The sequence below is a fragment of the Nicotiana tabacum genome, chromosome 21 (genome assembly GCF_000715075.1).
Source record: "Nicotiana tabacum cultivar K326 chromosome 21, ASM71507v2, whole genome shotgun sequence".
NCBI classification, from domain to species: domain Eukaryota; kingdom Viridiplantae; phylum Streptophyta; class Magnoliopsida; order Solanales; family Solanaceae; genus Nicotiana; species Nicotiana tabacum.
In genome coordinates, this window is record NC_134100.1 from 66,558,659 (window position 1) to 66,571,647 (window position 12,989).

General features: G+C 40.5%; 1 protein-coding gene across 1 annotated transcript; it reads left to right on the forward strand.

Annotated features, from left to right (window-relative positions):
• The first annotated feature begins 236 nt into the window (after positions 1–236).
• On the forward strand, positions 237–1,163 carry LOC107775508 (uncharacterized). The gene is made up of 4 exons (XM_016595246.2): positions 237–508; positions 628–677; positions 760–844; positions 942–1,163. The coding sequence occupies exons 1-4, from the start codon at positions 283–285 to the stop codon at positions 986–988; spliced, it is 408 nt and encodes a 135-aa protein (XP_016450732.1). The 5' UTR covers positions 237–282; the 3' UTR covers positions 989–1,163.
• The last annotated feature ends 11,826 nt before the right edge of the window (positions 1,164–12,989 follow it).

Consider the following 12,989-nt stretch of genomic DNA (forward strand, 5'->3'; position numbering starts at 1 on the left):
GATTTGTATGACAAATTAAATCGAACCATTGTATAATGCTGCTCATCAATCATCATTTTATTTGGAAAAAAAAAATAGTATACTCACTTAATAACAAGAAAACAATTTAGGAAAAAAGGTAAGCGCCATAAAATCAAATTAATTAAGGAAAATGGAGAGAGTAAAAAACAAGGGAGTCAACGTGGAGACATTTGAGCGAGAAGACAATTTTGTGGTTGATAAACACCAGCCTATTATTCCAAATAATAATTGTACGTTCCCCTGCAAACAAGGGAGTCAACAATGGAGACATTGGCTCCAGTATTCAGGCCTTCAAAATTTTCAGATGCCAAACCAATATTCAATCTTCAGGCCTTTCCCTTAAACAAACAATCCTATCATTTTCTTCTTAAGAAACAAAACAAGCAATTAAGGAAGCCGCCAATCAAAGCCTCCGCCAACGAAGAAATTACAGCACTTACTACTTCGGACCCCGATATCACTTGGCAAATTGTTGTTGGCTCTTTGGGTAATATATACTATTCCACTTCTACTACTCTAAGCTTTTTTCCTTTTATTGTTAAATTCTTGACTTTTTACTTCTTCTTTTTTCCTGGGAGTAACAAATTAGTGAAATTGTTTTGGTAGCCGGTGTGACACCTTTCGTGGTTGCGGGAATCGAGTTCAGCAAGAGAATTGTTAAGTAGCAGTCCTACGTTTCAATTGAATATATGCTTCGTTTTCAAAAATCTGATTGCTTGTCCCTTTTTAATTTGGCAGGTGAAACAAAGGAAATGTGAAGTTTGTGGGGGCTCAGGACTTGTTCTCAAGAACAACAAGTTTTATAAGCGATGTCCTGATTGTGGTACTATATATCCTACTCCTACTCTATTTTTGGCATTCAAATGAACATGCAGTAGAAAGAACATATAATTAATTACTGTTATGAATTAATTAAACAGGTGGATTTCTACCCTGGCAGTCTTGGAGAAGATTCTTCACCGGTTAAATCTTTGAGGAAGCTTCATGCCAAGTTTGATACTATACTATTACTAGGATAAAATATTCTCAACATGGATCTTCATGTACATCAAGCATTTTTTGACTTTGGAAACTCTCTCCAGTATACTGTTTGTATTCGCTTACTTATACAGTCAATTACCAAGTTGCCTTAGAATCTGAAATAACATTACTAACACTTCTTGATTAATTAATAATTAATAAAAAGGAAGGAAATATGAGTTTTCTTTTCTTTTTCGCAGTAGTTGACTAATTTGAGTTTTAGTCGACTAGGCTTTTCAGGAATCGGATGAAAAAGATAAATTGCAGAAAGTAAATGACACAATATATTTTTATACTGGTTCGGATTCAGAGTGAATCTTACGTCAAGTCCCCTTGGGTTGCAAGGGTGTTCACTTTCAAGTATGAAGTGGCTTAGTACAGATGAGTTGATGTTGTTATACACCAACAACTTTTGTCACTTGTTCTTCTCTCTATAATTGATACAATGTCTCACCAATGTTCTTTTCTCTCTGTCTTCTCTTCTTTGTTACACAAGAAATCTAGAGCAGACTACAGTGTTTTGTTTGAAGTAGAACAAAGAGATTGAATTTGGTTTGATCAAAGTATGTTTTCTTCAAGTCTGGAACATATGTATATATATACTTCGTGAGGCCTTCTTGACTCTTGAATGACGTGAATCTTGAGAGATTGCAAACCCAAGGGAGTTGATCCTTGAAAGGAATCATAGATTTATTCTTTCCAAGAATAAAGTCAAGTTTACGTTGATCTTCCTTGATTTGTGGTCTTGATAAGCTTGTCTTCCGCTAGGCATATCTTTTCGTTACTTAAGTGATTTGCGATAGATTCCTTGATTTCGGGCTCAAACGATCTCCAGTGCAGCCCTTTTGCGATCTCGTTTCCCTTTGATTTGGGACCTTCCTATAATAGCTTATGTCAATCATTTATCGAATCATTGATTGATTCTTCTTCCGTATCTCCGCTGCTTCTTCCTTTTTCACTCTAATCGTTGATTATTTCCCTTGCACTGCTCCCGGTAATAGATTGTTTCCTTAATCTATTCTTGAATGGTATTTCTTCTTGATTCCTTTATTTTATTCCTTGTGATCCTGCACCACATGTGATATATTATTTTTCATCATTGAAACTCATAATTAACATAATTGTCACGACCCAGAATCCCAACCTCGGAGTCGTAATGGCCCCTAACATTCCAGTTGCAAGGCAAACCAACGTTAGCTAATTAGTTAGCCAGTTTTAATAATTTAAATCAAACATTAATAATAAGAAACTGCAACAGTTTGAAATGAATGTGATAAATACAACGTAGCGTAGTCTAAACATTTCCCAGAAATCTGGAGTCACGAATACATGAGCATTCTAGAATTCTACAGATAAAGTCAGATAAAGTCTGAACGAAATACAACTGTTTGAAATAAGAAAAACAGTAAAAATAGGATAGAAGGGGATTTTAGGAACTGCGAACACCAGTAACTCCACCTCAAGTCTCCAAAAGTTGTTGAATCCGAGCAGCGTTCGCTATGCGCTGCTGGGACCAACACCAGTATCTGCACAACAAGTGCAGAAGTTTAGCATGAGTATAACCGGCCCCATGTACTCTGTAAGTGCCGAGCCTAACATCGACGAAGTAGTGACAAGGGTATGGCAAGCCACTCATAAATAACATGTACTAAACAGTAATAACAGAAATAGAAATAAAATAGTAAACTCAAATAACCGGACCCGTAGGTCAATTATTAGAGGGTCCCAGAATAACATAATCTCAAATCTCATATCATAATACCGAGAACAAACTATACAGCCACAAATAACTATAGCACATCAAATCTGTTGCGGTGTGCAACCCGATCCCAACAATTAACACAATACCATGATCCGATTTCCATTATCACACCATATCATCATCTATTAATGTCATATTCCGTCCTTATCTCTTCATATAATATCATTTCCTGTTCCGTTGCAGCGTGCAACCCGATCCTACCATATCAATTTATTTCAACGCCGTTGCGGCGCACAACCCGATCCCACAACATCAAATTATTAACATAAATAATCCAATACCAATATTTATGAAATATCAACACAAAAGAGGATGAAATGTACGGAACATTTAAGAACCACCGATGCAACAGAGAATATCTAACACCTCAAAATTCCAAACCTTATCGATTCATCAATACAAGAATAGCTAAACGACTCACATAAGCGAAATAACATAATAGAGTGCATCGAGTAATATAAGGATAATAAAAACAGGTAAAACATGTGACAATGAGAATATACAATTAAGGCAAGTAGGAACAAGTAGCAGGTAAGCAGATTATTGAGTGAGAAATGAACAAATCAAGCAAGTAACAATTGAGTAACAAATTAACAAGTAAAACATGGATGTCAAGTAGGAACATGCAATAATTAAAGCATATAACAAGAGATAACATGGAATAACAAAAACATGAAAATAAATAGTCCAATCCAACATGCTAAATCCCACAACAACGCATATATACTCGTCACCTTGCATATACGTTGTTTCCCCACATAATCCACATAAACAATAGTCAACGAGTCCTAGTTTCCTCAAGTCAAGGTTAGACACAACACTTACCTCTTTCCGCAATCAAATCAACACTCAACCACGACCTTTATTTTAGAATTAGCCTCAAACCAATCAAATCTAGCCAAATACAGTTCAAATAATTCAAAATAAGCTCTAGAAACTACCCACGAATGAAAAAAAATTTGAACTTTAATGAATTTGGAAAAAGTCAACTCCGGACCCGCCCGGTCAAAATTCGAGTCCAAGGATAGATATCGACTATCCATAACCCCACGAGTCCATATATATGTTTTGTTTTCAAATCCGAGTCCAATTCGACTCTCAAATCCCAAAATTATATTTTTCAAAATACAAACAAAAATCCCTAAAATTTCTCTTAGATTCTCATGAATTTGATGTTAAATCTCATGTATAATCATGTAGTATAATTGAAAATAGATCAAAATTACTTATCCAATGATTGTAGGTAAAAATCCCTATCTGCCAAAGTCCACCCAATAGCCTTCTTCCTCTTTTGCAATACTACCAATGTGGAATCAACCTGAACGTTAGTCAAACAAGAGGAAATAATAACAGGTAATGTAGAGCAAGGGCCAAGAAATTTATACCGAAGGTGTGGTGGAAATGGCTTCAACTCCAAAGTAGGTGGCTCTTCAGTAAAAGGCTTTGTAGGAGGAGTCTTCCTATTCTCAAGATCCAAAAATAATTTTTGGGGTACATAGTTGTATGACCCCATTCCTTGTAAGGACTTCACACATTCCATGAAAACATCCATCTCATCATCATCAAAGTTGAGCACAACGGCTTCCAACATATCACCAACAATGATTGTAGCACTTATATCATCAATAATAACACCGGCCACCAAATCCACAAAAGAACACACCTCATTGCTATTTTGTTGCCACATAGACTTACACATATGGAATACCACCTTTTCATCACCAACCCGAAAAGTGAGTTCTCCGACTTCCACATCATAAAGAGCCTGTAACAACTCCAACGGCCGTTTTGCATATTGCAACCATGCTTCCCCATATATCGCTTCTTTTATGTTCATTTGTGGTTATGTAACTTGTTGGGGTGGTTGGTATAATTTTGGGGATGTTTCGGAGTGAATGGGGACCCTTAGTCCCAAGGTTGGAGGCTTAAGTTGTTAGAGTTGTTCAGAGTTTGACTTTTATGTGGACGACTCTGAAATAGAGTTTTGATATTTTTGATAGCTTTGTATGGTGATTTAGGACTTAGGAGTATGTCCGGATATTGATTTGGAGGTCTGTATGTTGTTTTGGCTTGAATTGGCGAAAGTTGGAAAGTTGAAGGTTTGGAAGGTTGAGAGGTTTGACCGAGAGTTGACTTTATTAATACCGGGCTCAAATTTTGGTTTCGAGAATTGGAGTAGTTTCGTTGTGTCACTTATGACTTGTGTGCAAAATTTGAGGTCAATCGGAGTTGGTTTCATAGGTTTCGACATTGGTTTTAGAAGTTGGAAATTCATAAGTTCTGTGAGGCTTGACTTGGGATGTGATTCGTAATTTTGATATTGTTTGATGTGATTTGAGGCTTCGACTAAGTTTGTATCATAATTTAGGATGTGTTGGTATGTTTGGATGGGGTCCTGGGGGCCTCGGGTTTGATTCATATTGAATTCGAGTTGAGAATTAGACGTAGGAAAAATGCTGGAGCTTCAGTTCTGGTGCAATCGCACCTGGGAGGGATTTTACGTAGGTGCGACGCCGTAGAAGCGGCCCAGGGGTCGCAAATACGTGTTTGGCTAGGCTGCTGGTGGGTCACAAGTGCGAGGAATATGTCGCATCTGCAAGCCCGCAGATGCGTGTTGTTTCCCCATAAGCGAATGAGGATCTGGGATTTGGAGTCTGCAGAAGCGGGCATAGGTGCATAGAAGCGCGTCTACAAATGCGATGGATGGTCCGCAGAAGCGTTGGGGACTGGAGGGCATGAGTCGCAGAAGTGTAAAAGTTCCGCAGGTGCAGGCTTTGGACCGCCGATGCAGTGGGACGGAGTTTATGTGAGTTCTGCAGATACATAAATTGGACCACATAAGCAGTTCCGCAGAAGCGAAGAATGGATCGCAGATGCGAAATGCCTACCAGTGTTATATTTCGAAGGGTTTCGAGTTTTATCTCATTTTTTTTACTTGTGGAGCTCGTCTAGGGGCAATGTTTGAGAGATATTTCACTACAATTCAAGAGGTAAGTAACTTTTGATCACTTTTGTCCATAAATATTGAATACCCATTGATTTTTACACCTAGATTATATGTGTTTGAGGTAAAGTTTGGGGGATATTTGGTCTATGTATTGGAGAGTAAGATTTGAGGATTTGAGGGTCGATTTATGGTTGGAATTGGATGATTTTGGTATGGTTAGACTCGTAATTGAATGAGTGTTTGGATTTGTGTATTTTGTTGGGTTTCGAGGCGTGAGCCCGTGGTTACTTTTTGAATTTGGTTAAATATCTTAGCTTTATCATATGCAATTGATTCCTATAGCTTGTATCAATTATATTAAGTTATTTGTCACTAGATTCGAGTCGTTTGGAGGCCGATTCGAGAGGCAAGGGTTTGTTGGAGCATTGAGTTGCACACTTTGAGGTAAGTAACACTTCTAAACTTGGAACTGAGGGTATAAATCCCTGGAAAATGTATTGTATGGTTTGTGTTGGGGTAACGCACATGCTGGGTGACGGACGTGTGGGCGTGCACCGTGGTAATTATGATCCGGATGATTCTTTTGTACTGTGTTGTTATGAAGTCTTGTCCAATCCATGAAAACCTTACTTTCTAGAGTAATTGAACATTAGATGTTAGAAATCATGTTTAGGCTATGTGCTTAATCTGTTGAGACCCACAAAGGTTATTTCTGTTGTTTTGAGATTAACCGCTTTAACTGCAATTATGTACTCAATCATGATTTCTTCGTTTGCATATCATATCTCAGTCTGTGTTATCATTTACTATTACATCACATGTTATCATTGTTTGGGTTGAGTGGTACAAGATTTCTGAGCCCTTGAGACTTGAGAGATTGATGACTGAGGTGGGCCTGAGAGGCGGATTGTGAGTGTTATTGTGGATAGGGTTGCACGTCACAGCAGGTCTTATAGGCTTATTTATTATTGTGGATCGGGATGCACGCTGTAGTAGGCCTTATAGGCTTTATATTAGCGCTTGGGCAGGATCTGCCCCTTCGGAGTCTGACACACCAGCACTGAGCGCAGGCACAGTTATATCTACACGTGCTTTTATTAGGGGCATTGATGCCAGGCACCCGTACAGTGCTGAGTAATTGTGTGTGTGATGAGTGTGCATTGAGATAGACGGATTGAGTACACTATTTTGGGGTTTTGAAAGGTAATTTGAGGTCGGATTTGACATGCATATTTGACATGTAGGCATAGAGATGTAACATTCCTCATGCTAGTTGCACTTGACATATTCTTATCAGTGTTGGACTTTAGTTGTTGAAATTGAAAGCATGTCAAAATTTATGTACCTTGAACGAGCTAATTAAGGAATTTCTCTGAGTTATTTATTGTCATTGTCATTATCTTACATGTGTTGTCAATATATTGGTTCTTACTGTATCTTTCCGAGGTCGTCACTGCTTTTAGCCCAAGACTAGTCTTGTTATTTAATGAGTACATTTGGTCGGTTATACTCATACTACACTCTGCACTTCATGTGCAGATCTAGATACATATGTATGTGGTGATTTCTAGATCGTTGTCATACTTGCGTGGAGACTTCAAGGTAGCTGCTATGGTGTCCGCAGACCTTGACTCTCTTTCCTTTTATTTTCTTTAGTATTGTTCTATTATTGAGGCAGTTGTACTAGAGTTTTGGTTATGTTGATACTTAGTAGTGCTCATGTATCCCTTAACACCAGATTTTGGGGCGGTTGTAGTAGTATTTCAATTACTCTTAGCAGATATTTTTTAGATTTTCCGCTGTTGAGTTCATAAAACATATTTTATTCAGATGTTTAGCTACTATGTGATTGTCGGCTTACCTAGCAAGTGTGTTAGGTTCCATCACGACAGGTTGGGATTTTGGGTCGTGACAAGTTGATATCATAGCACTAGGTTACTTATCTCACGACTCATGAGCAGGTTTAGTAGAGTCTTGCAAATCGGTACGGAGATGTCTGTACTTATCTTCGAGAGGCTACTGAACCGTTAGGATACTTCACTTTCTTGTATTCTTGTCGTGCAAATTTGTTAATTCCTGAATTTGAACTTCTACTCTTATATTCTCTCACATATGGTGAGGACACGTGCGAATGGATCGGGTGGACGTCTACCAGTACCACTAGCTAGGGCCACAAGAGGTCGGGGCTGAGGTACGACTCGTACTACAGCTAGAGCGGCACATGTGGAGCCACCAGTTGCTCCGGCTGAGGAGCATATACTAGATATTGTTGAGCCGGTGGGACCAGCTCATGCACCAGCTGTGCCCATTGTGATCCCAGGCCTTCAGGAGGCTTTGACCCAGATTTTGACTGTATGCACGAGCCTTGCTCAAGCAGTTTTGGTTTTGGCTGCACCAACCACTTCTCAGGCCGGGGGAGGTGCGCATAATCCAGCCACCCGAACTCCAGAGCACTTTGCTTAGGGACTCCAGACACCGGGGGCACTATCAGCCCAACTCATTACAGCTGTTCGGCCCCAGATTGTCCCACTTATGAGCGATGAGGAGCAGAAGAAACTAGAGCGGTTTGGGAGGCTTAAGCCTCCAGAGTTCAATGGGGCAGAGTCAGAGGATGCTCAGGTTTTTATAGACGGATACCGTCGGATCCTTCACACAACGGGTATTTTTGAGACCAATAGAGTTTCATTTACTATTTTTCAGCTGACAGGGGCAACTTACAGATGGTGGGAGGCCTATGAGTTGGGCAAGCCAGCCAATGCTGCACCACTTACATGGCATGAGTTCTTATTTCTATTCTTAGAGAAGTATGTTCCACAGACTCGTACGGAGGAGTTGCCTATGCAGTTTGAGCAGCTACGCTAGGAGGGTATGATAGTGACTCAGTATGAGATGAGGTTTACAGAGTTGGCTCGTCATATGGTATGGTTGGTTTCCACTGAGAGGAGGTTCATTGATGGAATCAACAATGGATTACGCGACATTATGGCTCGGCAGGTGGCGATGGGTGCGAGGTTTGACAAGGTGGTCGATATTGCTATACGCTTAGAGCTGGTTCGCAGTCAGGAGCAGGAGGCCTCATAGTTCAGGTGGTTTCAGCAGTGCCTCATCTAGAGGACAGTCTCATCACAGCAGGGGTCGTCCTTATAGGCCCTCTCAGACGGCTCAACCTGTTCATCATAGTGTATCAGCTAGTCATGGTTAATATAGTGCTCGTCCGGGTTAGTCATCGTTCAGTTCCCTCCCGGCTCGGAGTTTATCCCGTGATCCATCAGTTCAGGGTTCGTCAGTACCTGGTTCTTCTAGCGGCTATTCTGGTTCTCGGGGTCCGATTCTATCCCCTTCACCATTTGTAGATCCAGGTTGCTACGAATGTGGAGAGCTGGGGAATGTGAAGAGGTCCCCCATCTTATAGGAGGCCCAATTCGGCAGAGAAGTCAGACCATGAGGTCTGCACCAGTTACTTCACCACCCGCTCATCCAGCTCGGGGTGGGACTCAGGAAATTCAAGGTCGCTATAGAGAAGGAGGTCGATCAGGTAGTGGTCAGGCTCGATGCTATGCTTTTCCCGCCAGGCCAGAGGCAGTTGCTTCAGACGCAGTGATCAGAGGTATTATTTCAATGTGCCACAAGGAGGCTTACATATTATTTCACCCTGGTTCCACGTATTTATATGTATCATCATATTTTGCTCACTATTTGGATATGCCCCGTGATTTTTTAGTTATGCTTGTTCATGTATCTATACCGATGGGTGATTCTATTATTGTGGACCGTGTGTATCGGTCGTGTGTGGTGACTATTGGGGGATTAGAGACGAGAGTTTATCTCTTATTGCTTAGTATGGTTGATTTTGATGTGATTTTAGGCATGGATTGGTTGTCACCATGTCATGCTATTCTAGATTGTCACGCTAAGACTGTGACATTGGCAATGCCGGGATTGCCTATGATTGAGTAGAGAGCTTCCCTGGATTATGTTCCCAGTAGAGTGATTTCATACTTGAAGGCTCAATGGATGGTTGAGAAGGGGTATTGAGAATATTTGGCCTTTGTGAGGGATGTTGAAGCTGATACTCCTACCATTGATTTCGTTTCGATAGTGCGGGACTTTTCAGATGTGTTTCCTGCAGACCTTCTGGGCATGCCACCCGATAGGAATATTGATTTTGATATTGACTTGGTATCGGTCACTCATCATATCTCTATTCCTCCGTATCGTATGGCATCAGCAGAGTTGAGGGAATTGAAAAAGCAATTTAAGAAGCTACTTGATAAGGGATTCAGTAGGCCTAGTGTGTCGCCTTAGGGTGCACCACTTATGTTTGTGAAGAAGACAGAAAGTACTATGCGAATGTGCATTGATTACATACAGTTGAACAAAGTTACAATTAAGAACAAGTATCTGTAACCTCGCTTTGATGACGTATTTGACTAGCTTCAGGGCGCTAGAGTGTTCTCTAATATTGATTTGAGGTCTGGGTATCACCATTTGAAGATTCGGGATTCTGATATTCTGAAGACAGCATTCAAGACCCGCTATGGTCACTACGAGTTCCTTGTGATGTCTTTTGGGTTGACCAATACCACAGCAACATTTATGCATCTGATGAATAGTGTATTCCATCCATATCTTGATTCTTTTTTATAGTATTCATTGATGATATACGCGGATCATGAGCAGCATCTGAGGATTGCACTCCAGACCTTGAGGGAGAAGAAGCTTTATGCTAAATTCTTCAAGTGTGAGTTTTGGCTTGATTTTGTAGCGTTCCTAAGGCACGTCATGTCCAGTGAGGGGATCAAGGTAGATCCGAAGAAGATAGAGGTAGTTCAGAGTTGGCCCATACCGTCTTCAGCTACTATGATTGGAAGCTTTCTTGGCTTAGCCGAATATTATTGTCGTTTTGTGAAGGGTTTCTAGTCCATTGCTGCACCTTTGACTAGATTGACCCAGAAGGGTGCTCCATTCATGTGGTTTGATGAGTGTGAGGAGATTTTTCAGAAGCTCAAGATTGCCTTGACCACAGCTCCAGTTCTAGTTTTGCCTTCAGCATTGGTTCATATGCGGTGTATTATAATGCTTCTCAGATTGGTATTGGGTGTGTCTTGATGCAGGAGGGAAGGGTGATTGCTTATGCTTCACGCCAGTTGGATCCCCATGAGAAGAACTACCCCGTTCATGATTTAGAGTTGGCAGCCATTGTTCATGCATTAAAGATTTGGAGACATTATCTCTACGATGTGTCTTTTGAGGTATTTATATATCATCGGAGTCTACAACACTTGTTTAAGTAGAAGGATCTAAATTTGAGGCAGCGGAGATGGTTAGAGCTGTTAAAAGACTATGATATCACCATTTTATATCATCCAGGGAATGCCAATGTGGTGGCCGATGCCTTGAGTAGAAAGGCGATGAGTATGGGTAGCCTTACATATATCCCAGCTGGTGAGAGATCGCAAGAATAAGATGTTCATGCTTTGGCCAATCAGTTCGTGAGGTTAGATGTTTTAGAGCCTAGTCGGGTTCTAGCTTGCATGGTTTCTCGATCTTCCTTGTATAAGCACATCAGAGAGCGTCAGTATGACGACCCCTATTTGCTTGTCCTTAAGGACACGGTGCAGCACAGTGATGCCAAGGAAGTTTCTATTGAAGATGATGGGGTGTCATGTATGCAGGGTCAGATTTGTGTACCCAATGTGGATGGGCTACGTGAGTTGATTCTTGAGGAGGCCCACAGTTTGTGGTATTACATTCATCCGGGTGCCGCATAGATGTATTAGGACTTGAGGCAGCACTATTGGTGGAGAAGAATGAAGAAAGATATAGTGGAGTATCTAGCTCGGTGCTTGAATTGTAAGCATGTGAAGTACGAGCATTAGAGGCCAGTCGATTTTCGTAAGAGACTTGAGATTCCTTAGTGGAAATGGGAGCGTGTTACCATGGACTTTGTTGTTGGGTATCACGACCCAAACCGATGGGCTGCGACGGGCACCCAGTACGTTACGCAACCGAGTACAAGCATAACGTATCTTTTCGTATCATACTATCATAGATAACTGAGCCGGAGAGGCTGCCGTGAGATAAGTAGAATACAACATGAAATACCAACTTATACATAAGACATACGGGCCTATAAGACCAAAATAACCACTCGTACACTGAACATAGGCCAACAAGGCCATACAATCTTTTACGTACAGTTCCTTAAGCTTAACTTTGCTCACATTGCTTGCTTTAGGGAAGCGTCTTCCTGAATGACCATTCTCTAAATTTCTCATGAATCTTCTTCTGTTGTCCATTCTATTATCGCCAGAATGCAATTTGAAATTTCCATGATGCTGACCATTATCAAATCACTCAGTCCCTAATTCATGTTTATTTTATCTTGTTCACTAATCCATACTGATTTGTATTACTCTGGGGTCTAACTTTTTCTTCTGGTAATCACGTTAGAGTCACGAACTTATTCCTCGAAATGAGGATGCGACTTTATGGCCTATACTCTTTTGTTGTCTCAAGTCTTGTCACCTCTCGTCTTTTCCTTTACTTGACTATAGACTCTGTAATACTGTCATCTTTTTGATCTACTGTTGTCATCCATGTATCACATCTTACTCATAATACTTCATTAACTCTCTTCTTATTTCCCTGCTATCATTTATGTCTATCACTTCATTCTGAAAACTCCAACGAGACATTCTTTTGCTTTTAGTTCCCCTTGCTCCATCCCCTGGCTCTTCGGGTTGCCTAATATTCCCGTTCTACTAGGGACGGGAGCCATACTAAGGAAATATTTATCCCTTCAAGGCTTCCAGTGCCTATCTTTGTAGTACTCATATCTACCTGTACTATTTTAGAGTGCACCATCTGGGTGTCTCACAAGGAGATCTATTACCACATTTGCAATATCCTTCGGAAATGTCAACTAACACAAACAATCCATTGATCATTTTGGGTTACCCTAATCCTAGATCCTGATATCCTGCCTTCTCTTATACTACTTATGTTAGCCCCCATAGGGCATAAATGGAATGGGTGTGGCCAATTGTACATGCCTCTGTTATTGTTGAAAGTAACTCAGAATGCTTATATTTCTCTGGTTGAATTGTAAATACTTTTAACCTTCATTAACTGGGTAGCTTGTACCCTTCTTACCTTGCTTCTTTTATTTGTTGAAGCTTGTATCTACCTTTTGAATCTCTCGTTGCTTTTTAGCGTATGGGTGGATATATATTCATG